This window comes from Nyctibius grandis, chromosome 1 (genome assembly GCF_013368605.1).
Source record: "Nyctibius grandis isolate bNycGra1 chromosome 1, bNycGra1.pri, whole genome shotgun sequence".
In the NCBI taxonomy this organism is placed as follows: domain Eukaryota; kingdom Metazoa; phylum Chordata; class Aves; order Nyctibiiformes; family Nyctibiidae; genus Nyctibius; species Nyctibius grandis.
In genome coordinates, this window is record NC_090658.1 from 29,070,988 (window position 1) to 29,097,905 (window position 26,918).

At 35.4% G+C, this 26,918-nt stretch overlaps 2 protein-coding genes across 2 annotated transcripts in view; one reads left to right on the plus strand and one right to left on the minus strand.

Annotated features, from left to right (window-relative positions):
* Positions 1 to 26,158, plus strand: DYNC2LI1 (dynein cytoplasmic 2 light intermediate chain 1). Its single transcript, XM_068425309.1, has 13 exons — positions 1 to 114; positions 831 to 948; positions 2,184 to 2,218; positions 2,613 to 2,682; positions 3,702 to 3,790; positions 5,964 to 6,150; positions 8,621 to 8,689; positions 10,045 to 10,122; positions 11,683 to 11,759; positions 12,118 to 12,188; positions 12,636 to 12,733; positions 14,659 to 14,751; positions 22,390 to 26,158. The coding sequence occupies exons 1-13, from the start codon at positions 101 to 103 to the stop codon at positions 22,453 to 22,455; spliced, it is 1,065 nt and encodes a 354-aa protein (XP_068281410.1). The 5' UTR covers positions 1 to 100; the 3' UTR covers positions 22,456 to 26,158.
* ABCG5 (ATP binding cassette subfamily G member 5) overlaps positions 24,822 to 26,918 on the minus strand; it is a 17,634-nt gene continuing 15,537 nt past the window's right edge. The window contains exons 12-13 of the mRNA XM_068425296.1: positions 26,186 to 26,304; positions 24,822 to 25,014 (exon numbers count right to left, since the gene is read on the minus strand). Of these exons, the coding sequence (XP_068281397.1) occupies positions 24,824 to 25,014; positions 26,186 to 26,304 (310 nt within the window). The 3' untranslated portion in view covers positions 24,822 to 24,823. The remainder of the gene's footprint in view (positions 25,015 to 26,185; positions 26,305 to 26,918) is intronic.

Sequence of the window (26,918 nt, forward strand, 5' to 3'; positions counted from 1 at the left end):
CTCCGTCCCCTTCCGTCCCCCACCGCGGAACTACACTTCCCAGCGTGTCTTGCGCGGTTCCCGTGGCGACGGCGAGCCAGGCCCAGGGCCCCGAGGAACGATGTCCAAGGCCAGGTAACGGGGAGCCCTGCCTGGGCTTGGTGAGGCGGGCGGGTTCGTCCCCGCTGCCGTGTGGGGAAGGAGCCGGCGGCCGGGGAGGACAGCCTGGAGGAGGGAGGGAGGGAGGGAGGGAGGGAGGTGTAAAAGGGGCCGTTTCGGCCTCTGCCCCCGAAAGCGAGCGGGGCGGGGGCACGCCTGGCCCTTGGTGCGAGGAGCCGGTCCCTGTTAGGGACCCCTTAGAAAAGGGGGAGGCCTAACCCACCCCCACGACCCCCCCGGTGACCCGGGGGAGCCCGAGAAGGGGGAGCCCTCGTTGCCCCGAGCAATAGCTTCCCCGGGATGCCGGGGGCAGGTCCGGAGCCCTCCCGAGCCCCCGGGCCCATGACCGGCTCCTCCGGCGCCGGCGTCCGGGAGCGCCCGGCTCCAGAGACTGCCGGGTGCTGTGGGGAGCCTGGGCGGTTGGAAAGCCTTCTAAAGGAGTCTTAAACGTACTCCAAAGCCTCCTGCCGCACAGCTGGTATTTACACATGGCTGTTGGGGTTACCTGAGGAATTTTACTAAACCTGTTTTTTTTAGAAGTACTTCGACAAACCGAGGGCATGTGATGTGAAAATAATAATAAAAATAATAACCCACAATACCCTTAATTTATCCATTTAGGTATTTATAGGAATTATGGTCTAGCGTCCATTGTTTTTCTCTAATGACACTATTTTGTTTTTTCCAACTAGTGATACTTTATGGGATCTTGCTATAGCTGAAGTGGAGAAGAGAGAAAACCCTGATGATGATGGGAAGCATGTGGAAGCTTGGGAAAAATCTATGTTATTTGTGGGAAACAAAAACGGGGTAACACTAAATACTGTATAACTGTGCTTTTTGAACATAGTTTGTATCAGGGAAAATATCTGATATTTTCAGATATTTAAGTCCACTTAATTCTTCTAAAGACAAAATATGTCATGTTCTGATTCTGCAGAGAGTGGGCATTCCAGAGTGTGGACCAATTAGACATTATTACAATTTAGAAGTTCAAGTTTATGGTTTGGAGAGTCAAAACTTCAACCATTGTTATCGATGATGTGCTAATTCTTTGAGGTTTCCTTCATTAATTTTTGTAAAAGTAACTGCCGGAAATAATGCTACTCTCTTTAATTGTTTGGCATATCAAATTTCCCCTTGTAAAGGTTCAACTGGTAACAATCCATTTAAGTGCACAGATACTGGTTTTGTTGTAGACAGAGGCCTTGACATCCCGCTATGAATTGTATTCTGTCGGATCTATTCGAACATGCCTTATCAGTGATTGCAAAGTCATGATTCCACATACCTAAGGTTGTTTTACCTCATTGTCTCAGAAATTTGGTCATTAGCAGTTTCATGTTTTTCTTCTGTTAGCATTTATTTGTAAAGTAAATAAGGAAATATTTGCCTTTTTGACCAAGTGAGTCATATTTTTAAGAATATGATTTCTGTTTTAGAAGGATTGGTATGTGTGCAACCTCTTAAGCAGCAATTTTTAAAATACCTTTTTCAGAGAAAATACAATGACTTCAGATTTACCTGAAATTCACTGATTTTTGAGATAGGAAAAGACATAGAAGTAAACTGTAGAAGTACTAGCCCCTTCAGTGTGGCATGGTACTCAGTGTCTGAGTTTCAACAGTGTAAAGACGTATTTTTCTGTATGTTTATTTGTGTTTTAAGCATTCTTTTTATTTCCATCTCATCAGTAATCAATTCCAGTGGAAACCAAATATTACATAAATGTATTATTAGTAAGTAAAAACTGTTAAACAGTTTAACAGAGTTGGCCAGGTTGATCACTAATCTCTAATTTTAAGCACACTGTTCCTGTTACTGTATTTGTCATCTCTATTAGTTTATAATTATAATAATGGTAGTGTAACATGATTCTGACAGAAAGTTGGCAGTTAAGTTTCCACTATAAGGCTACAAACAATTACATGAGTTTATACTTTTCCAGTACTTTGTTATTGGAATGTTAAATGAGTGTTTCATTTAGTGATGCAACTTTCATGCTTTAATGACAGTACAGTAGAGTTTTTGTTTTTAATTTCCAGGGAAAGACCACTATTATACTGAGGTGTCTTGACAGGTATGTGTTAAATTTTGGAAAGTAGTTTTCAACTGTGGATTACAATTTTACATAAATAGTTATATTGTGTGATAATTCATAATACATGTATACAGATGTTGTCTTCTGTGACCCGTTGATCACTTATGGATAAACTTATTTCCCTTCATTACTATCTGTCATCTGACTCCTTCAGTCCTTCTCCAGTATTAGAGAGCTTAAATGGCAATCTATTCAGACTGGTGCTGCTACTTCTCTTGTCTTTAGCAACTGAGGCATGTTGTCTTAAAGTGTCCCCTCTGTCCTGCTGTTTCTAAGCCAAATTATGAACTGACTGATAAATGTCATTTAGTAACTGTAGAATTAACTTTATTTAGAGGATTGTGACAAAATAAAGTTATTTTTCCTTGCACAGGGAAGAGATTCCAAAGCCAACATTAGCCTTGGAATATACTTTTGGAAGAAGGGCAAGGAGACACAATACAGTGAGTATCCAGAAAGTATAGTTTACCATATCTTTTTATATATATATATATACACACACACATAGAAGTATATATGTTTTATTTTTATGTATAAGAATCTTAGGGTTTTTACCTTATTGTTTGTGGAACAAAAAGGGGCTTTTAATATAATTGTATTTAAATTAGCTAGCTTACTTTTGTATTTTAATCTGTAATATGTTTTTCCCTCTCACTAAAACACAGTAGATCAGAGACCAAAGTATAACACAGAGCAATCAGATTCCTCTGTAAAAACTACTTTGTTTGTCATGTTTGAATGCTTTTATTTTCCCATTGTAACATAGGGTCCATGGCTTTAACTTTGTTTTTAAAATGCGAAATGAGTACAAACTGATGAAGGTACTTTACAACAACTTTTATGAGAGAAGTAGTCATCTTAGAGAATGTTAAATCGTAATTAAATGTTTGGGTTATGTGTCCATATCACTAAATTTTGCACTGATTGTGTTAACAGAAATATTGAACCCATTCCCATCACAGCACAACACTGCCCAGCAGCAATAACTATTGCTGCAGGTAATTGCTGTTTCTATTACTGAAGCAGGGAGTGGAAAATCTTACTCTGAAAGATAAAAATCACAATTTTTCCCAGAAAGTAAACACGATGGTAGAGATTCATTACTTTTCCAGTTGCGAACTTCTCAGAAAGCATTAGTCTTGAGCTGCAATAAACAAAAAGAAAGGGAAGTGAACTTGATTTTTTAATATCTATCATTAATCATGCTGCTTCCTGACTTTTTTCCTTTACCGTAGTCATTTATCAAGACAGTCATAGGCATGCCAGGAGTCTTTCGTAAGTGTTGTGTGGGATTTCTTGAACACGGGGAGTTTTTTGTTTGGTTTTGTTTTTCATAAAATACTATTGAAATAATATATGTTCTTGTTCTGAGTCACTTGCATGAAAAGCCAGTTTATCAGATGATCTTCTCTTGGTGTTGCATGGAAGCACACGTTTCTAACATGAAGAAACCCTTTTACAGCCTAAAGATATAGCTCATTTTTGGGAACTAGGTGGTGGAACCTCATTACTGGAACTGATTCGAATACCAATCACTAGCAGCAACGTAAGGTAAGTGATTAATATTACAATTCCAAAGTTAATTTCAGCTTTCCTTCAAACATAAGTAAATCTCTAGACCTTTTGTTGTGGAAAACTCTTTCAAAATGTAAGATAGAACATTTATGATTTTTTCTAAACATCATTGTAATACCACTGATGCTTTCCTTTTCGTGGTTCTCACCTAATAAGCCAAGTTCCTAGCAATCTCCAACAAGAGAAAGCAATAACATGAAGGAAATAGGTTGGCCTTAAGTAGACAGAACAAGAAATACAGAAAAAGAGAAGACACAGTATGTTTATGCTCAGTGAAAGAGCAGAAAAAGCAGCTTGGGAGCATATGAAAAATAAAATCTTGCTTCCTACTTCTGTAGGCAAACATAGATGCTGTCTCTGTGAGGGGCAGTATTTTAGGGTGAAAAACAAGACAAAAACTGTGACCAAAAAAATCTCTGGATTTTTGGGAAATGAAGTGACCATCTCATGAGAAGATGATGCAAGAGAGATGATGTTTCTGAAAGGGACTAAAACTATTGAAATTATTTGAAGACAAAAGGAAACAGGAATTTAGATAGAATTAAGAGAATGTAGTGAGAAAAATCCATAAAAGCGATGGACTAGCATAAGAAGAAGAAACGCATGAAGAGTTGCATGAAGAAATGAGAAGGTGATGGGGGGTGCATTTTATGTTTTTCTGGTTAGGGAAGATGGAGTCAAAAGTGGAAAGGGAGAAAAAGATCAAAAGATACATTTTGTATTATGATGCATTGCTGTATTTCTTTGTTAGTGAGGTTTAACTTCTGTGAAAAAAAAAATAAAAAAGGAGGGATACAATTTTTATCATGTACATTTGGTACTGTTTTGGCTATTGAGATAATGCCATTATTTAGTGAGAGACTAAGACAGAAGGAATAAAAAAAAAAAAAACAAACCACTTCTGGCATGTGAAGCTTTTTGTTTCTAGAAGAGCTCAGGGGGAAAAAAATCAACTGTCATTTTTCAGCTATTGTCTAAATGAACTTAACTGAACTCCACCTGCATCAGTCTTTTCTTCCCTTTTTACTGATAAGGAATCTTCTGATGTGGTTGATCTTAAGATTCTTTGATGGGATAGCAACATTGTTCTGTAAGATCACGTGTTCATAAGGCAATATTTTAACATGCTAGTCAAAAATTGTACCATTTCAACTTAGGTATAAGTGCTTTTCACTGGTTTTCTCATCTGTCTGTACTCAAGCAATTTGCTTATTTAAAAGTTCCATGAACTATATCTAGTTTCATCAAGAGACTTTTCACCAGGTTTTTTCCCCACAGCATTTTAAAGTGAAATTGGACATTCACTTTGCTTTGTAGTCTTTCTAATACCACTCTGGTCTGGAATCCCCTTTTTTCAAATCGGGATGGAATGTGAAAGAATGATTGCATCCATTCAAATGCCTGCATTAGCGATATTGGTCTTTACAGTTGCACTTTAATGCAGTTAGAGTTTTGGGAGGCAGGGTTTTGGAAGGAGAGGAGTTTATATGTAAAACATTTCTCATCATAACCCACCTTTAAGAGCCCAGAAATTGCTAAGTGTGTCTTGAGTACTCTGACTTCTGTTTATCTTTCAGAAGGCTTTCTCATACACCCATTGGAGGTTCCAGCTAATTGGCACAGCCCATGGCACAGAATATTGCCCTTAACCCATTTTTTCCATTTTGTATTACAAAAGAATAATGAAAGTATAGAAGTTTCTAATACATTAATGGTCAGGAAAGATCCTAACCATTTGCTAACATTGCTTCATCTGGTATTGTAGAGTTAAGAGATGGGAGGGATACATGATAGCAGAAGTGCCCAGTCATATGGGAAGAAGGAGCTAAATGGGCTCAGGATATTTGTATATTTTACTGCTTTGAAACAAAGTCTCCAGAAACAAAGTTTGATATGTACAATCCCCCCAAAACCTCTGATGGAAAGTTGCCAAAGTAATAGTTCTGAATAATAGACAAGGGAAAGGTTTCTACAGAGCTCAGAGTATCCTTAAAAGCCATCTCCCTTTGCTGTCACATTTAATTCTATCTTAGCATTTGTGTTTTCACATTTGTTGCTTTCAGCATTTGTACTACAAGGTATGGTTGTTTATGAAAATGTTAATTGTCTCATGTGCTCAAGATTTGACCAAATAATGCCTTTTTAATAGGTCATTTGCTGTAGTTCTTGTATTGGATCTGTCCAAACCTAACGAACTCTGGACTACTATGGAGAAACTTCTGCAGGTCACCAGAAACCATGTGAATAAAATTTTAAACAAACTAGAAAAGACAAATCCTGAAGTAGCTACTGAAATTAAACAGAGGATGCGGAACAATCTGCAGAGGGATCATCCAGTAAGTTACTTCTAATATTTTCTCCAGATGTCACAGGCCTTTATACAGTTAAAGATAATGCTTTTGAAAATCATAAACAACTCTTTTAGATTTTTATGCATGACTGAAAATCCATTTGATGTAGATGAACCTGTTCACTGGAAAATTATAGCAATTTAATAAAAATTCAATAAGAGCAGAAACAAGGAAAGAAGGTTTCTTACATCTTTTTGTTAGATATCTAATGTGATTGTTATGGCATGTTACACCAATCAAAAGAAATAGTTTTAGAGTAGCAGTTTGCTTTTTTCCCCCCCCTCATCTTTTTAAAATGAAAACTAGAACGTACAAAAGTCATCTAGCAAGAGACTAGCTGAAGGTACAAATTTAAGCAAAGAATATAGTTGTAACAGCCATCAACATGACTATATACTTTGCGTTTATTTAAATGTCTATCACAAACTCAATGCCTTTTGATAATCTGACAACTAATTAAATTATAAAGTTTCAGAAATGTTAACATCAGTCCTTTAAACATAATTGCTAACTAAATCTCTGGAAGAGCTAAACTAGATTATGTGCAATAGAAATCAAAAGTCATTGTGCATTAAACCTCTGCAAATGTTGTGTGTATATAATGCATAAATAAGTATTCAACAATTCAAAGACTTGGCACATAAATCTAGTTATTGTAACTTCTATAAAATGCTGCAATCCAGCAGATGCTTATATAGCTCAAAAATTTGAAAGTAACTTAAAATCTTTAAGAAAGTAACATATGCAACACTCAGTAGACTTAGAGTATAGGGTTTGAGATCTGCTGGATTATGATTTTGGTTTTTACTTTTAGAGAAGGTAATTCACAAAAAGAAAATACCTGCAAGCACACTTGGCAATAAATCATGACCACAGTGTCAAGTTTACATAAAGGGGCTTACATATCAGAAAACTGCAAGCTTTTTTCAGTAAGTAAAAAGAATAATGCCATTAATTGTTGAGAAGAAAAGACTTATTATACTTGCCCTGTAGGGAACACAATTATACCTTCTAAACTAGAATTTCTATTCAGTCTTCGTTATCAAAAATAGAAAGGATGTGGACAAAATGTTACGTTACTTCTTGGTTCTCTTTTTACTTTCATCATTGTTGAAGAAAAATTATGTCAATTTTGTGGAAGGGAATACTACCTTTTGTAGTCAAAGGAAATGACAGTTTACGCAGATTTTTTTTTTTGCCTTTTTATAGCTAAACATATTTTTATGATAAACAGAAATTGATGAGGTTCTTAGAAGTTTTTGTAAGGATTAGATATATTCCGCTGGCCTGGATAAAGAATTATTGGCTGTGTTGGTAATGCGTATCAGTTGCAGACCTTGTTTAAAAAGGCTGGATGCACATAAAGTAGTCCATAGTCAAAATACGAATAGGGTTCAGCATGCCAGTTTTCGTGTTTCTGATGTTATCCCAAATTAATTTTTTCTTAGTTAAGATACCGAAACTAATTTTTTTTTCAGTTCTGTATGCTATACACCCAGTTTTAAGTTATGATAATTTTGCTCAAAGCTTTTGCCTTAACGGTGTATGAGTGAAGCTATGATTTTTTTCCTCTCAAAGTAGAGACTTTCAGTATGTGCAGATTCTTGCTAATATACTGACTGTCATTTAACCTGTATGTTAAATAATCAGCTTTAGAAGGGAACACTTAGGTCAACCTCTGCTACAACACATCTCTTTTCCACTCTGCTGCAACCAAAGCAGCTTGACTAAATAATTGCGTGAACACATGAGGGGATTGTCTCATTTCATATGGACTACAGGAAAACCTTCCAGATAACTTGAGAATTATTGTAATCTACTTATTAAAACTTTTATCAGAAGTTAACTATTTAACAGTTAAATCTACATCCCCAGAGCTGTAACATCCATTGGTATTGACTTGCATTTTCATGGTTGCTAGGTGATGTTTCCTCTTTCTGCTGATATCAAACATTTGAAAATCACATTAAATATTTTTTTAAGAGTTTGGAAAATGTGATGTGAGGAGGACAAATGTGTGACACAAGCAAATAATTTAGCTTAATTTTCTTGAGCTTTTGTCTGTATTACTTTGGATATGATGCAAGGAGGGGGAATGTGTCAAAAAGCCAGTTCTACTAATCCAGTCTGGCAGTTGTTCTGAGAATATATGGGGTTTTCCTCTCTTCCCTTCCCATCTAATGTTGGAGCTGGAATATGTAGTGTAAGAGCCCTTTTATGCCAGTAAGTGTTCTGACTGCTCAGGGGGATTATTTCCTGACCATTGATGAAGAAAATGAGAAAATTGTAGAATATGGTATGGATATTGCATTAAAGTTTATTTGTCTAACTTAAGGATTTGAAAAAATAGACCTTGTCTTCTGTGAATTAATTTTAAGCCCCTTCAGTTGTTCTAACAGTTACAATCTTCCACAGTTTGTTTACACTTCTTAACTGTCCTCTATCTGTTTAATAGGATTATGAGTTAGTTGACCCTTTTCCAATACCCTTGGTGATAATTGGAAGCAAATATGATATTTTTCATGTAAGTAATACTTATTTTTTTTTTAATAATTAAAAGATTCCTGGTAAAGATTCTATATACTAATATAATAGTAATCATTTGAACTAAAGTGTGGCCATTCAGCCTTCTACCACAAAAAAAATCCAACAGCATTATGGAAGGCATACTGTCATTCTTTCACAAAACACTCCCAATCTGATGATTTTTGAGATGTACTTGGAAAATGTTGAGATACAAGTTGCTGCATACCAAAGAGGGAAGCAAGAAAACATCATGTTCATTACTTGCTTTTATAATGAGAGAAATCCAGCTCCATGTGTCCCTTCTGACAGCAGCTGTAAGTTTATGGCAGTAAAAGAGGGGCATCTCTCAAGTCAGCTGGTCAGATTTTTTGGTAGTTGTGGCAGCATGAACAGTAAACGATTATTTCAGTCTGGAACTTTTTTTTAAGTACTTCTTAAGTGTTTAGAGACAAGTGAGTAACTGCATCTTTCAAGGGGGAGAGGAAAGAAATGTCATAGTACTGCTGGATTCTCTTCCAGGATGTTAAAAATCCAAACACATGCATACTCAAGTTTCAAGCAGCACTTTATCATGAGAAACTAGAACAGTATGTTTGATTTTTAGCTGCCATGCTGGCAGCCTGTGCTTCTCTGGGTGAGTACATAGTGCATTGATACTTGGCTGACTCTGAGTTACTCAATTCTTAATTAATAAGGTACTGTGCCTTCTTTCATACTGAGGCTTTATGCTGAGCCATGACCTCTTTAAAAATCAGTGACTCTCACGTAATAAGCACAGTGTAACAGCCAAATTCCATTGGGGTCTATGGACAGACTCCTGCAGGCTTCTTTGGGACCAGGTTTTTGCCTGCTTTATCCAGGGAAGGCCATCTGTATGATCTTATATTAAGGAAACATTGATGAAAAGGTATTTTTATGCACCTTTCAAATCTTGCAGATATTAGAATTTAGAGAGCATGTACCCAAAGTTTTACGGAAAGTTAAATATTTTCACGAAAAGAAAAAAACTTATTCTTCTAGTAGGTAGTATTTCTACTTCTAAAAATTTAAACCAAAATGAAACAAATTAATTGGAAATTGAATACACCTTGCCAATTAAGAAATTTTTTTCTGGACTAACATATTGCCTGAATTAGGCTCCCTCTGTAAAAAAAGAAACAAAGGGAAATTGTGACATTTCTTTTCAGAGTAGGCTGTTACTGATTCTGTCTTAAGATATAATTATGCTGACAGCTGAAAGCCTCATATATTGTAACCTAAATGCATTGCAGTTTATGCAAAAAGTCAAAAGTTCTAGCTGTAACATTTTGGTTTTTGTTTCTTATGTATATGTTCCAATATCAACTTTTTCAGGAGTTTGATTCTGAAATGAGGAAAATAATAAGCAAGACACTTCGATTCGTTTCACATTATTATGGAGCATCATTAGCGGTGTGTATATTCACTTTCTAACTAAGGATAGAGAAGATGAGCAATATTTGTGTTACAAAACAATATTTAAAAAATAGAGATGTAAAACTCCTAGAGAAAATGGGATTTAATTGGTTTTACAGTAGCTTTCTTGAGATACCTGTAACCCATTTGACAGATTATTGGCAGGGAATGGATGGATACACCTTATGAACAAACAAACGATGTAATTCCCAGTATCAGCAAAAACTAAATAAAAATAGTTATCTGTTAGTCAACTCAGATTCTGTATAGAGTTTACTGCACGACTGGTATTTTGGTACAAGAAAGGAGGACGGGGAAAAAGTGATGGCCCTAGATAGACAGAATTAGAGAACTGGCCTTTTTGGTAGAAACATGAATTTATGTCGAGTAACCTGGCTTTGGTAGCTTTAAAAACTTGGATCCAAGGGCTTGTCTTCACAGCAGTTTAAGCACACCAGATTATCACAGTGTTGAACAATAAAGGCAGGGATTGTTTTACAGTAACGAGTAGGAACTGCCAACCATGAGGACAATGAAGTATTTATCTGGGTATATATGTTGATTTTGAGTTTGGCAGATCATCTCCTGAGTAAAGGCAGAAACGTGCATGCTCAGGTTCACAATCCAGAAAAGCTGCCTCTTGGGCTCTCTTTACATCAGAAGATGGTTCTAATTGTGTCAACCATCATTTATGTAATAAGTAATATTTAATAGTGGCTTATTTTGATTACCAAACAACTTATGTTTGCTTTAAATTGTTATAATCACAGCATGTCCTTTTGCATCCATGTAAAATCAGAGAGCTTTTGTACTTTGACACGTGAATTCATCTTTTGTTAACTGAGAATACAACTGTCTTGATCTAGATTTTTTTTTTTTTAAAAAGTATTTAAGCATTATTGTAATTAAAAATTAAGAACTAGCAGCCTAAAACACTTTGGCTGCTAAATCCTGATTCCCATTGAAATGAGTGGGAGAAACTTCATTTTCCACAGTAGGGATCTGACTTTCTCAAAGACATGAATCTGTTTGTTAGGATATAAAAGTCCTTAGACAGGAATAAGCATGCTGTTTGAGAAGATATTCTGGGAGCTGCTTCCTGATAAATCTGTACCAGTTCTGCCTCTATCAAGCTGCTTTTATGATGTGTGAACAATTTTAGTTATTCATTACATTTCTAAATGTTTATGGTATTCTGGACAATTTTTAATGTAATTTAAAATCTTAATAACTCATTAGTCTTGGGCAAAAAATTTGTGTCTCTTAATGTGCATACTTCAAAACTTGTGAATGAATATTTTAAAATTTATTCTTTAATTTTTATTTATGCTGCTTTTCATTTAATTTTTCTTGATCTGTACATTCAGTGACAAATACATTTGTGTTCTGGAAAGAGAGGGTGAGATTTTTCTTCTAGTAAATTCAGTGCATATATACCAAATTTATTGAGGTCAGGAATTAGCCAGGCTCTATCTGAAATCCTCTGTGCAGATGACACAATGTAATATTTCTATGATGGAAGATCATAATATGTATTTTGTTTTCTGATTTATTTAGTTTACCAGTAAATCTGAGGCTCTCCTGCTGAAAGCCCGTGTTCTTATTAATCACTTGGCATTTGGCTGTGATAAAAGGTAACATAATTATTGTCCAACTATTAAATGTCTTGCCCAGCGTCTAAAAGTACTTAATAAAAAGAATTTTAATCACCAAAACATTTTTTTTCCTTAAATATGATCTCTGAAAGATTCTTGTTCATGGACTGTAACTCCTGTGTCTCAGCTGCCTATCTCTGCACAGGACAGTGGTAACTCCCTGCTTTTGATCCCAAAACTGATGGATTAGAAACACGGTCACCATTAGAATGGAGTAGATTCTTACTTACACATATTTGTATGCAAAGGCCAGTAAGAGTCTAGTCTTGGCTAGAATAATGTCATTTTTTGTTGATTGCTAAATGCTCACTTGATACGTTTTCTCTTTTCTGTTTAGCAAGTCTGTATCAGTGGATCACAGCAAACCTCTATTTATACCAGCAGGCCTGGATTCACTGAGCCAAATAGGTTAGGACATTTCCTGTTCATTGTGTTTGTTTCTTAATTGTTTTTGAAAACAAGAAAAAAATTTAGGCAAATGAAAAATTAAGTTAAATTATAGCACACCAGCATCAGTTTTAACAGATTATTGAAGGAAATGGCTTAGAAAGTTTAAAATTATGATTCAGTATTTATATTATTGAGAATTACTTGTGCAGTTTCATTAGGTAGTTTAATAAAGTATCTGGACTACTTCAAATAGTAAAGTACCAACAAGCTTAGATCTGAAAGAAAATATACAATACCACTCAGCCCATTTCACAGTAGGAGATTGGTGTTTTTTCAAACTTGTTGTAGCTTGTCACGGTAGAATATATAATATTAAATTATGTGGATCATTATCCAAAATGCCTGATAATTTATGTTGTTATGGCAACACACTTTTATCACTTTATGCTGTGCTGTAATCCTTAGGACCACCACCTGCTTCTGATAGTGATATTGGAAAGATGCGTGCAAACACACCATTGGAACTGTGGAAAAAAGTATTTGAGAAAACATTTCCTCCCAAGGTAGGTATTTACATATCTGCTGCACAGCTGCTTTTGTCATAGAATAGTAGTAATATCACTACTAATTTTTGTCTTTCAAGTCCAGTGACTGGAATTTCAGTCTCACTTCGCAGTCCTGTTTCTTCCAACCTCTTTAATTCATACAGTTTTAAAAGATACAGATTTGTATGTAGTGGTGCTTCAATTATTAGCTTCTACATCTTCAGTCACCTTCCTACATTTAGTAATAATGAAAGTACTGATGTAACCCTCTGTTTTCTCCAAAGTTATACCATTGCCTTTCATTATATTGAGAGACAAGCTATACTCAACGTTTTTGGAATTTTTTTACAGTGATGTATCCCCTAATGCCTAAACCAAATGACAGTGATGTTCCAAGAGGAGAGCTCTTCATGGCTCCAGCAAGCTACTTTGTTCTCCTAGGGCGTGAGGCTTTGAATGAGGCGAGTGTGTTAAGAGTTCCTTGTCAAAATCTGTCTTTTTGTTATGGGAAGTGTTTGGATTTGCAAGGTAATTAGAACCCCTTGGCACCTATGTAGTGATAGATCTTGTACATATTTCAGAAGCTTCTGGTCCCAAGAGGCAAACCCCCAAATACTTCTTTTCAATAAAAGTAATTGTTGTTGTTAGGAAATCAAAATTCTTTGCTGTTTGACCTGAGCAAATACAGGCTGCTGCTTTCTCCTCGGGTACTAGACTGTATCACAGTTCTTTATCCCTGTCCATTTCCTGCCCTACAGCTTACCAGGGCAGGTAAGGAAGTCAGTGAGGGCTATGAAAATGTGCTTCAAATTATGGTGCACAAACGGGGCTTTTTCTAGTTTTCAGTCTGTGGATCTCTATTCTTGGTGAGGAGGAGGCTGAATTCACCCTTTCCCACTCACTTGACTGCTACATATCAAAACCTACAAATTATTTCAGGTGGTTTGTGACCAGAATAAATTATCACTAAGATGCCATTCTCAGTACAACATGATAAAGACTAAACCTCGCTTTTCAGAAACTCTGCAGGACTCTTATTTTTTCATGTTATTTTTGCTCACAGCCTTTTAAAACACAATAAACAAACATTCCCTCCCCGACTCAATAACTCCCACACTCCCCCTGAAACAGCTGGAGAAATGAATACATTGCTCATCTTGCAAGCTCCATCAGTGTTCTGAGGTATCATCAGTCTACTTAAAGAAGATTTAAAGAAGATTTGCTGAGTAGATTCCCAGTCTTCTGTTTTGGTTCCAAAATATGCTTTAAACTTTAAAGCTCTTCTTATGCATTGTGAATTTCTTTTTCCATCACCTCATCTAATAATAATTGTAATTCTGCTTTATTTTATTCCATCATTTGTATGATTGCCTTCTTGCTACTTGCCATTTTTTATGAGTACAGAGAAATGTTCAGGACAACATTTTAAAAAAAAAATCTTTATTTGATAGTATTTCTTTTTATTAGTGTATTTGCTTCTTTGGAATTAAACCTGTAGTTCCCTCAAGGTTAGTAAATGAAATTTCAGGTACTTGGCAAAAAATAAGTCTTCAGTTTCTCAGCTACTGAAGTAATGCTGCTGGTAACCAGAACTGAATTCTAGTCTTGAGTATTAAATGCTCTGGCAAGAGTAACGTTAACTATGCCCAAATGTCATAGGCCAGAAAGGATATTTTCATTTTGAGGAGAGAATAATAAACAACTACCAAATAAGAATATTTTCTTTCCTTTAAGGTCTAACTGCACTATTACTTTCTCATCATTTTACCAATCTAAGATATTATTTAATCTGTGTCCTATAGCACAAAATTCCTCCATAAATGGAGGATTTTCATATGTTTGTATTAAAAGCAAATACTTCCATTAGATCTACAGCGTGGCATTTTCTTGTTAAAAGAACAGAAGATAAATTTTATCATTTGGGGTTTTGTCATTTCTTTTAGAGTTTCTGTGATTTACAAGATACCAAGGACCCTGCACAGGATTTACAATATGCTGAGTATGAAGTCGATGTCATGAGAGCTCAGAAAAACCAGGTGTGTGGTTGTTCTCCAATTGCTCTTCACAGTCAGGTATTCCAGCATGACCAGCATTGCTGAATTAATTGTAGAATATACTTGTAGTCCCCTTTTTGCCTTTAAATAACTTCAACTTTAGTATTCAGCTTAGCAGTTGGTTGGTTTTTTTCCATTGGAAGACATTAAGCTGGTAGAGCATTGTTAGATCTCAAAGTTTTGGTTCTGTACTTTCTTTAGAAATGAATAATTCAAATTTTCCCTCTAGCTCTCTTCCAGAATTATTTCACTAAAATAATATTGAAGCAAAGCTGTGAAGCTTTCTTGGCAGTAACTTCTTCATTTCTGCACCCTGTACTCTCATTGGGGTGTTGACTAGCAGGAAGTCCACAAAGCAGTATCAAGGTTTGGGGTGGGGGCTCTTGAATTTTTTAATTTTTCTCTTCCCCCTTCACAACTTTTTATCTAAACTGGAAGCGTACTCAGATAGTAACATTTCTGACTTGAGTTTGCAGGCTATGTACGTTTTATCTTAAACAGAGTGAACAAAATGATTCCATATAGTGATATTTGTCTTAACCCCTGAATTCCAGGAAAGACCTTTAGTGAGGAAAGGGTCTTTTATTTTTTCTTATTAATTTTGAAGTGTTTTTGCATTTCCCTACGTTTGAGGTGAACTAATTTTATAGAAAAATTCTGTTCCAAACTAGAGGAAGGTTGCAACTTTACCTTATAGATGTCGGTGTATAACATCACGTGGGTAGAAATACTGTATATAATCTTTATCAGTATCATAGGTACGGGTCTGTTAAAATCAATCCAAGATTTGTGTATTTTTCTTTGTTTGGAAGTATCACATACTTATTCTGGAAACTCTCTATTTCACACAGATTCATTTGTTTCACACACAGAAAATTCTTTGATAGAATGCCTGAGAAACATTCCACTCTGTTCTCACAGCTTATATGTGGGCTATTTGTACACCATTTAACTTCTTTGCGGACCAAGTTACTGCGGTTAAAGGAGGTTTTTCTAACAGTGCTTTAAGATGATGGATTGTACCAATCTAGATCTCACATGGTTTTACAGACCCCCACTCTTAAGATGAAAGGCAGTTTTATTGAATTGCCCTGCAGTTAATCTCAACTAACCTGAAAATACTGTGGCAAATTTCATCTTTTTGCATGCTTGTAAAAGAAAACCAAAGGATTAGATTGTTACTGCTATCATGTTTTTGTAGAGTTTAGTTAGATTGCATAAGGCAGTAAAGCTCTAGTTACCTGATCCAAAGAAATACATTAATAATGTAAAAGAATAAAGCAATTCCAAGAATCCCCTGCAGTCTTTGAACTTGCACATTACCTGTAATATCCTGTTAATGTAGGCTTCAGTTCTGAATTTCTGTTACATCAAGAGCAGTCTTAAAAATCATTAAAATTTGTAACGCGCATTGCCTTTGGAGTTTATAATGTAATCTCATACTCGGTGTATCTGTATATCTCAAAATAACTATATGCCGTACTAGGTTTGTTATTTTTAGATAATACTTACGTCTTGCAAAAGAAGATACTGGTATGCGTTGATTAAATCATATAGGAAATTACAAATTTTCTGGTTTTAAACAAAAGAGAGGCTTCTAGAATCTTAATATGTTCAAGGGCATTGCAAACCAGTGTAGCTTCTTTTAGCTGGACTACTACAAGTAATTTGAGCATTAAAGAGAAAATTACTTTTGTTATCTGCAGCTATTTCTTAAAATTCTCTATCATGAAGTTCAATTATTACAAGATTATTTGCACATTATTAAAATGTTTTATACTCCAAGAATTTCATTCAATTTGAAATGCATCAAGATAGCAATATACATCTAAAAGAAAAGAACTCTGTAGTTGCAGCGATTCTTGAAGTGTCTTTTGATTTCCCAGTTATATGAAAAGTGGCACGAAAATCTTATTTTTAAAGCAGCATTTTAAATGCATCATAAGTCTGACTTTAGAGAGTCTCATGATATCTATTGTGCAAGAGGAACAGTATATTAAGATGTTTATTATACAACATGTAGCTAATTAAATTATGGGACATAATGCAAAATGAAAGTTTCATATGACGTCCGTGTCTATTTTAAAATCATTTAAGTGCATGTTATCGTTTTTCTCAGTTACTTTCGGTTAATTAATATGCCACTTTGGACTCTAGGTGATAACCAGTTTGCTTGTTTATCTATCTCAAAGATAAGCTTTAAAGGAAAAATAAACACAAAAACATAGCAACAGAAACAAAATACAGCCCCTGTCACCGAATCTGATGGAAGAACTAGCATACTGGACTGCCATTGCAGTCTTGGTCAGGATTGCTCAATACTACTGTAGTATGTTTATAGATAACTGTGGCAATAAAAAGTTTAATTAAATAAATTCCAACGTTGTAACCTTGGTTGAAGGGTTTGTCCGGAGCTAGGGTTTGTACACTTTAGCAGAGTAAAAGGTTAAATTCTCAAGTATAAAATTAGAAAACGTTTTTTTAAAAAAGTACAGAAACAAGAAAGTACCTGGCTCACTCCCATGTACTAGCTGTCAGCTAGTATTTATCTGATAAGCTTTTTGGCTGTAGAAGCTAAGCGTCCAGCTCATCAGCACTGTGTCACAAGAGTGTTTTCTTTTAGACCAGATTATTTTGCCTCCTTAATATTTTCAGAGTTAACTATAAGACCTACCGCTCTATTCCTACACCTTTTTGCTCTGGAAAACTCTCTGAGGCTATCTTTTCCTCACTCTGCCTTTGTTCAAGATAGAGCACATCTCTCTCTCTCAACTATGTCCTTTCAGCAGTCTTTTCCTAGTTCTTACCCCACAGACATACATACAACGTGCAGGTTTATATCAGATGGTGCTGTTCCAATTGTTGGCTGCTTTTTCATTCTCTGGAGTTAAGCTCTGAGAGAGAGAATACAGCAGCAGGGCTCTTTTTGGAATTTACATTTTTGATGTATTTCTTAACTAGCAGATTCTCTCCGGGAATGACTGGAATTTTGTGCTCTTTGCAGGGCTTTCAAGAGTCAAGACAAACATTAATTTTGCATACTTATTAGGCCTTAAAAGCGTAGCTTGCTGTTAACTCTTCATACAGCCTGTGTAAAACATAAACAAGATGGCAAACCTGCTATCCATTTCTCTCCATTCTGTGCTAGCTTTTTGGCTTTTGGTGCTTTAAGGTCACCTTAATTTCATTGTAGGTACATATATAACTTGAATAAGAGCGAGATCTTTTAAAATAATGTTGTCGATTAGAGGTGCACGTATAGCACCTGCATCTGTGAGCACCTAGGAGTGCATCAAAGTCTTGTTCCTTAGTTCCTTCTAAATGTTTGTGGCAATGAGATGGCACATGGGGGTGTCTGCTCTGTTTCCTTTAGAAATGCCCTCTACCACAGAGGTAAGTACTCTAGATGTCTTTTCAAAGGTTTTTGTTTGTTTCGGGTCTTAGCTATCCTGTTATGCCTTTGTACTGCTGGTACTCAAAATAAGTGCTTGGACCTTTTTCCATCTGGACATTTGACTGCAGCTTCGTTCATTGAGGCACATGATAAAGCTAACCTTGAGCTCAAAGAATTGGCTAGCCTCCCAGTCAGGTACTTAAGAAGTCAGCGTCACACAATGCCAAAGTTCACACTGACTGGTCCTTGTTACACAAAGGTATTTAGGGATTGGTGCCAGTTTTAGCTGAAGCCTAATGCTATGAAGCATACTTAGGAAAAAAAAAAAAAAAAAAAAGGAGGTAGAGGAGCCTGGTGCTGTTTGGTGTCAGCTAACAATAAGTACTGGAAGCAGATCTCAATCTTTAATGAACAGGGCTGTAACTGTTAGACTTTAACAAGTCTTAAACAGAAGGAGGGAAGGTTCTATAACATCTCGCAAGGAAGCATAGTCCTATTTATTTCCTCTAAAATAGGAGTGACCTAATTAACCATGTCATTCACAACTAAAAGTCATCTCGGTGTCAGATTTGCAGCTGTCTGATTGAGACTGGGACTGTGTTGGCCAACAGAATGAGAGCTGTGTTTTTTCAGCATACTTCTCTGACATGACCATACTGCAGAACTTCAGGAGACAATTTCGATCTCCTCCAAGAAAACAGAAGACTGCATATCGTGCGATGAACCTCCTTGGTCAGACCAGTGTTACTGGGCAGAGAAGTATGACAGGCACCTTAACATGGGTAACAGAGCAGCAGCATCTTTTGTTTTCTCGAGAGAAGAATAAGTGCTAGTCTTCATATTGTGGAGAAAAAGTGACAGATGTTTACTCGGCTGCCAAGAATCAGCTTTCTTGTTTTCACACAAAAGCATATCCAAATGGGTACAAAAGATTTTTTTTTTTTTTTTTTAAACCAACTTAAAGAGCATTATTAGAGCACTGTTATTAAATGTCCTACTGAAGTTTGGTGCTTAAGATTTTTAATCCTTGTTTCAGTACTTGGTTATTTTCACCATGTTCCAGATTAAGGGCACTTTCAGTGAGAAACTGCATGAAAAAGAAAGTTAAAGTCATGTCAGTCCCTCAGAACTGAGGAAATGCAACAATTAAGGCTTTTCCTACAATCTTAATTTTTCCTCCTTGTTTGTAGACATTATAGTATATGATCATGTAATTAAAGACAATACTATTTTGCTGATGTCTCCATTCAATTGTTCAGTATTTCTTTTCATCATCCTTATTCTTTGTGTACCTTATTTCTCAACCTGCCATTCAGACACTTCAATGAACACAAAAGTATTAATTTTTTTTCTCTGAGAATGTGTGGTAATGTTATCTTATCTGAGTGCCTCACAAACATCAGTCTTTCTTCCCAATCCCTTTATGAGATTAGGTGTGATCTTCCCCATTTAACAGACGAAGAATATATAGAAACACAGAAGTACAGAAGCATTAAGGTTAAAAAAAAAAAAATTTAAAAATCCACTTTACGCCAGTGTTGAGACATCTAGGACAAGTTGCTAACACCAATGAAGTTTAAAGCCCTCAGAGCCCACTGAAAGCATATTTAAATTGCAATTGTTAATTCTTTGTAAATCTGATCTGTACCCCCTACACTCAGTACCCAGAAAACAAAGGAAGCATAAAGCTAGTGTCAATGTTTTGATGTACTTTGAGATACATTCTTACGTAGGATCTTCTTTACGTTTAGAGAGAGGATCTCTTAGCGGATCGTATGATTCTGCTTATGTTTGTAGTACAGGACGTTATGAGCAGGAAGGTACCTTTTTCAGAAGGGTCTCTGGAGCAATCTTTAAGCTGCATTTGAAAGATTTTTCCATTACATTTCTGACTTATGGGGATTTATTTTACATGAAAACTAAGGAAGTTGATACTTTGCATTTCTGTATTGTTCTGAATTGCCTTTATACTGAATCACCTTCTAGCTAGCTAAAATTACAGCAAAATAAATACTGCTAAATTATCTACCTCTTTCTTGAAACACTTTAGTCAGATGATAAATCTGTAAGGCTAATTATTTAGGCAACACCTGTAGACATGACCCCCAGACAGCATTGTCCTTGTATGTAAAATGCGTTGTCTAAATTTACCCCTTCCTGTAGCGTTTGAGAAAGTTGTTAGAATTGAAATTATTTACTTAGCATAAATCAGGTTACATGTGCTGCTTAAAATATCACAGTATTCTTTCTATCCTAACCATTGGCAAGTTTCCAGCAGTTCAGTATGTTCCAAGATCATAATTACTTTATATGAATAATGAGGGAGTGAAAATACTGAGTAAAGACTGGCTTAGAGACAGAACAGTTCAGTAGTACTAGAGTTGTATTTAATAATGCAGCTTACTAGATTTAGACTAGACACAGTTTGTTCTGTGTCAATCATCTATGAGTTACTTAACTGTAAAACTCAACTCCTGCAAGCAACATGAAAAATATGCACTCATTAAAAATCCTCTTTACTGCTCATAAATCTGTGGTGCTTTCTAAAAATTTGGCACTGCTGACAAACTGCTGAAGTGATTTCCTTAGAGAGAAAATTCCGTTTATTATTTCCATACAATTTTTAGATTATGATTTCTTTGTTGCTCTGCCCTTTATTTTCTTCTTCCTCCCTCTCTGCTCTGGATTGATAATTAATACTTCTGTTGAATTCACTAGGTGTGAATTTTGTTATTTCTGTCAGTTCTGGTATCTGTCCACCTACAGTGAAACCTCCCTTACGCTATTAAGTCCATTCTATTAAAATCCGAATAGCAATCATATAAAACGCATGCCCACTTTTGACAATCTTTGCTACATTTATACTAATCACTGGTTTATGTCCACCTCTTTTTCCTGATCTAAGTAAGATATGATGACTATGTTTAGGTCTAACAGTACCTCATTAGAGTATCATCTTCCTGCAAATACATTGGAAGCCTTCTTACTCTTAAATGAGCAAAAAGCAATCGTAGTGCTTTCTAAACTAATTTTTGCTGAAAAAATATTCAGAAATAATTCCCAACAGTATGCACCACTACATAAAATTCAGAAGATGAAATTATTGTTTGATAATGTTGCTAGAACCTTTTATTATAGACTTCAAAATTCCCAGTAGCACTTTTGACTGAAACAAGGTCATTTGTCCTACCATGCTAGTACTCAGCTGATGTCAAGTATAGCATAATGCAGATTGCCCCTTCTTTCATACCTAATTTGCTTTATTTATACCTCCACAATTTGAGCCTCTGTTTGCTTTTAATAATCTAATTACTATCTAGAAGATGCATATTTTTAATTACCACATTGGGTTTGCATTTTATTTTTACATGCTGATGCTAACTTTTCAACCTACTAAACAGTAGCACCTGAAAGAATATTTTAAACTCCTAATTGAAAACCAAAACAGAACAAAAATAAAAGCACAGCATGATTGCCTGTCATCAGTAATACACTTCCTGAAAAACCTCAAGCAATGATGAATAATATTTCCACAAATATCCCATACCACAGAGTGAATAGATACGGTATGTCAATTTCCGAAACACCCGTTGATTCCTCTAAAAATATATTTCTGCTTTACTGCTTTCTGGACAAGCCTGTGTTCTGCAGGGGTTTCTAAGGTCCTCTCTTACCTCTCTTAAGTTATCACCACTGGCGATGTATAAGCTTACAGAAGTTCATTTCAATCCCGTGCTTAAAAAAAAAAAAAAAAAAAAGAAAGTAGGCTTTGTTCTTCTAGTTTCTTTTCCGTAACCTTAAGGAATTACCAATCCATTTCACTTCTTGGAAGGCCCTGACTTCATGTGTGTGAAACAGTAGTTTCTGTTGGGTAATTCTGATTTCTGTTTTTAAAATACAGGCAGCGTTACATTTCTGTATGTTCATAGGGAGTCTGGTTTCTCAAACTGAATGTCTAAGACCCCCCACAAAATTTCTTCTACCCTAGAAAGCAAGTATCTAGGCCTAAATAAATAAAATCTAGTTCCCTGTGTGAGAGCAAATGTGGCAAAATTTATAGCACTTCTAGTATAAATTTGTTAAATATAAAAAACATATAGTAGATTTTTTTTCTACAGTGAAAAATGTTTGTACATACTTTAAATGTTTAGGTGGCTAATGTATGTATTTTACCACTTTTAGTAATGAGGAGATCAGATTAATACGTATATATGTTTCTGTTTTAGGAACTTGAACAATACAAAAGAAATGCCTCTAAATCCTGGAAAGAAATGGATTTTGACCCTGATTGATGAACTGCTGTAGGTGTCTTCAGTTTAACATTTACAAAATTATTTAATCATTTTAACATTATCCTAGCAATTTAATCTGATGCAGTTGAAAAAATACAATATCAAACTACAAAATTAATATTTAGTAAGCATTCTTGTTATTATTTTCAATAAAAACAGCTGTTTATTCATTCAGTCCAAATTTAAGTATATATTGGTAGTGATGCAGAGTTTTAAAAAGTGCGAATAAAGGAATTCTAAAGATTATTCAGAGATGGTTTTGAATATGAAGACTGGCATTAGTCTGTTCTACCTACTTTACAAGTTATAACACATTATTTGATTTATTTTTGAATGCTTCCGCCCTAAACATGTATTTAAATATAAACAAGTCTTCACACCCAAAATATGAAACTGCATAGTAAAGCATGCTAGGCATCTTTTCCTAGTTCTTTGCATATATATTTCAAAAGCAAAGCTTAAGAAAATATTTGCATCACTGTTTGATATATTTGAATGGGATAGTTCCACAAAAACTGGCAGAATAAAGTGGAATTAAAACGAGGTTTGACCTGGTCTAAAATTCAGGAGTTTGCTTTATCTCTGTTTCAGTATCATACAGTTTAATACAGGAATTATTTCTTGCAATGTATAATTTTGTAATAACTGCACAGAATGCAGAAGACAACCGTCTGTCAAATATTCAAATGCTCGGAAGTCAGTCTAATCAGTTTGACAGATATTTGATTAGCATAATTGATTCACATGCAGCCTAAGCTGGTGAAATGCTAGCCTAAACTAGGTACGGCATTTTTCCCATGGACATCCTCACTACTATGAGATGGCCTGAGTGTTTGCAGAATACGCAGACAAGATCTAGATTAAAGCCAGAGGTGTCTCTTGAGAGCTAAGACTCGTCAGAGAGCAGATGTCTGCCCAATCATGTGGCAGACAAGATCGTAAGGATGTTCCCTGATGAACAACCCTATACGTGCATAAAAACAGGAAAGACAAACTAATGTGGTATCTTTCCAGCTCTTTAAAGTTATGTTATTTTTAACATATTTGTTCGCCAAATGTTTTTCTGATATAACATTTGTATCTCAGAATATTATACATTCTGAAAAATTATTAGGAAAAAATTTTTGCCTCACACTTAAGTAGAGAACCTGCATTAACTCGAGGATTTCAAATTCTTCATTACAAAGTGCATCATCTCGAGGATTTCAAATTCTTCATTACAAAGTGCATCATCTCAAAACTATCTAATTAAACTATTAGGAAAAAATTTTTGCCTCACACTTAAGTAGGGAACCTGCATTAACTCGAGGATTTCAAATTCTTCATTACAAAGTGCATCATCTCAAAACTATCTAATTAAACTAATTACATTATTATGAAATTTCAAGATGCAAATATACTTACCTCCTCAGAGAAATCTCTAGCTGTCCCTCTATAATCAAATAATTTCTTCACTAAACATGAAAAGTAAGTTACAAAATTTAGGAATTCTGTATAAATAGCTTTCAATTTTGAGAGTTACTTATGTTTATTAAATGGATAAATTAGACTTTTCAGGCTGTTAGTTAGCCCATGAGAATAATTTCCAAAGATGCAAACTACGTTGCTTCCAAGAACTGGCAAAAAACTTTTATATTTTTTTCCCTAGTTAAATTGACATTAACAACCAAAAATTTGTTCTAGTAATTCACAAACTGCTTCCAAAACTAGTTTTAGAACTTGATAATGAAAAGAAGGAACAGATATAAATATCATAACTGTCTTCTCTGATTTCCCATCATTTACAAGACAAAAACATGTTAGGTAATTTTTATATTGCTTAAAGATTCTGTACTCATTGGTTGTATAGTATGCATAAGATTAAAGTGGAGTCATTTCTTGATTCTGTCTTTATTTACATGTATTTAGTTTGTTCCCTTTCTACAAATCCCCAAAATGGTATTAAAACAAAGCATAGGACTTAAAATACAATTCTAGAAATGAGATTTACTAGCAATTGTACCCCCCTGCTTATTGGTAATGGTTAAAAAACAGAACAGTGGGGAAAAAATTAGAGTACCATTGCTACATTGTTAAAAATTGACAGCAACAGCTGACTAAATTAAATTCAAAAAGCCCTTTAAACCATGTAATACTGTTGATTGATTTGGGAGTGGGGTGGGAATATCAATAGCAGGAAGCCATTCACACTCTGAAGAGAACATTGTTTTTCAAGATGGAAAACATCCAGTTAGAAACAAACATGAGAAGATGAATGTGTTTCTATATGTATAATCACTTAAATTCTACCTAAATTCCAACAATTTAACCCTTCAACCATAATAAAGTTAAAAGTGTAGTATTAGACACTGTTAGAACTGCTACTTTTTTATTGCCTGCCCATAATCCTGTCTCTTACTTTGAAGCTCAGAATTGCGATAACGGCAAGTCCTGGTACAAAAGCATAGAGTATGAGGAAATCCATTGTGAACCGGGACAATGCACCAGGAAAGTTTTTTTCAACGAACTGAATGCCACGAGAGAAAATACATGCAGCGTTAGGTGCAGTGGAACTGTTGGCTCCACCTGTCAAAAGAAAAAAATTAATTCCTTTAGTAGGTGAATCAGTAAAATTAAAACTCAGGCTTCAGTATCTAGCTCATACATTTAATATACCTAGCGCTAACATTATTTTAATGATGAACTATACCCACAGCAGTATGACTCATCATTTTGGAATAAGAACAGACAAGCCATATGTTTCTGCAGTTAATCTATGCCATATTTTTTGAAGGGAAGAATAAAGGGTCACTAGGAGCTTTCTATTTTGTTCATGCCAAACAAACAGAAGAATATTGATGGCTTTTCAGACACGTTATCTGGAGGGGCCTCAAGAAACAAGTTGCCCAATGTGGTAGACTTACAGTGTTCATATTTGTTGAGTGCTTCCAAAATTCAAGAAATGGAGACTGTCTGAAGGGCACATTAAAAATCAGCTGTTTGTTATTACTACCAAAGTCATGGATGCATTTTCTAACAGTTGCCATCTATGCTCTTCTAATAAAGAGCGGCAGGAGAGATTAATGGCTAAAGAGTATATAGCCTTGGAGAAGAGCACAGATACCTGGCTACAAAGCCCAAAATATCTTAGGGCAGGTCCAAAGCTGTAAGTTTTACCCCCGTTGGTGGATGTTAGCTACTAACCCTGCCAACCTGATTGATTCGAATGTTTTGCCAGTTATCTCGCTCACAACCAGCAAAGCACAGCTTGACAGATCCAAGCTGCTCAATATATGCCATGGTAACATACTTGAACTGAAGCCTCACTAGTATGAGAGGAAACATCTGGTCAGGTGTTACCTGTCAGTGCTCCCTGCAATGATGTTTGATCTTATATTGTGCAATTCTATTGATTCTTCTATTTGTGTAACACTGCTCCCATAAGCACATAACAGGCTGCAAAGTTTACCTTCCAAAATGCACCCCAAAGAGGCGGATAAAAGAACAGGTGAAGAAGAGAAAGATGAAAAACTGGAAGAATGAGAAATGGTTGAAAAAAGAGAGTCAAACTTCTGTCTAGCTTGCTGATACAGTTTTACAGTCTTTAATAATTAATAAGCTTTTTTTTAACAACTCACAAATTATCTTTATCTTATCGGGATACTTTTATTGTATGTAGAAGGAAAATAAGCATCAACATCTCATTAAAATTATTTACAATGGATTGAAAGGCTGCTTTTTTTTTTTGAACACTTACCACATGTGAAGTTTAAGCCATAAAATTCATTGACTATAAGAACTTCACTGCTGTATTTTTGAAAGGTAAGATAACTGAGTATTTTAAAAGGTGTCGGCATTTCTTCGATGGTCCTTAAATAAACAGAGAAGTTAATTGGTTTTTGTTACACTCCAAGAGCCAGTTCGACCCCAAATCAAAACAAGCTGTCGTCTTTGATCGTAGCCTGTTACAGAAACAGTTCTTGGCTGTACCTGTAGGGTTTTCAAACATAGAGGCCGTTTTAGTGCTAAATGAGGAGACAACGATGAAGGCTGTCTCTGACTTTGGTACAGTGCCAAGACATTCAGCCCTGACTTGTTCATGGACAGTCACAAATAATTCTATGAGGTTGTTTGCTATTCGCGTTGCAGTGATAAACTGAACGTGACAAGACCCAATATAAACCTTAGTTGCAAAAATGCGTTGCTTCCAAAGTAAGAAACCACAACCCCCTCACTCCATCTTCAAAACCAAAGAAGACTGAATATCAAGTCACTGAAACAATAATAGCGATATAAAAATTAATCAAAGAATAATGAGAAGAGAAACAGAGTTTGAAAATTTTGAAATAACATTATTTGACAAGAGTGGGCAATTTCTGCACCTAAAATACTGCAAGAATTTATAATTAAACGAACAGAAAAATCCAGCAAGCCAAATCTCAATGCCATTTTTAATATCCTTTATTGCCTATGAAGTTTAATCA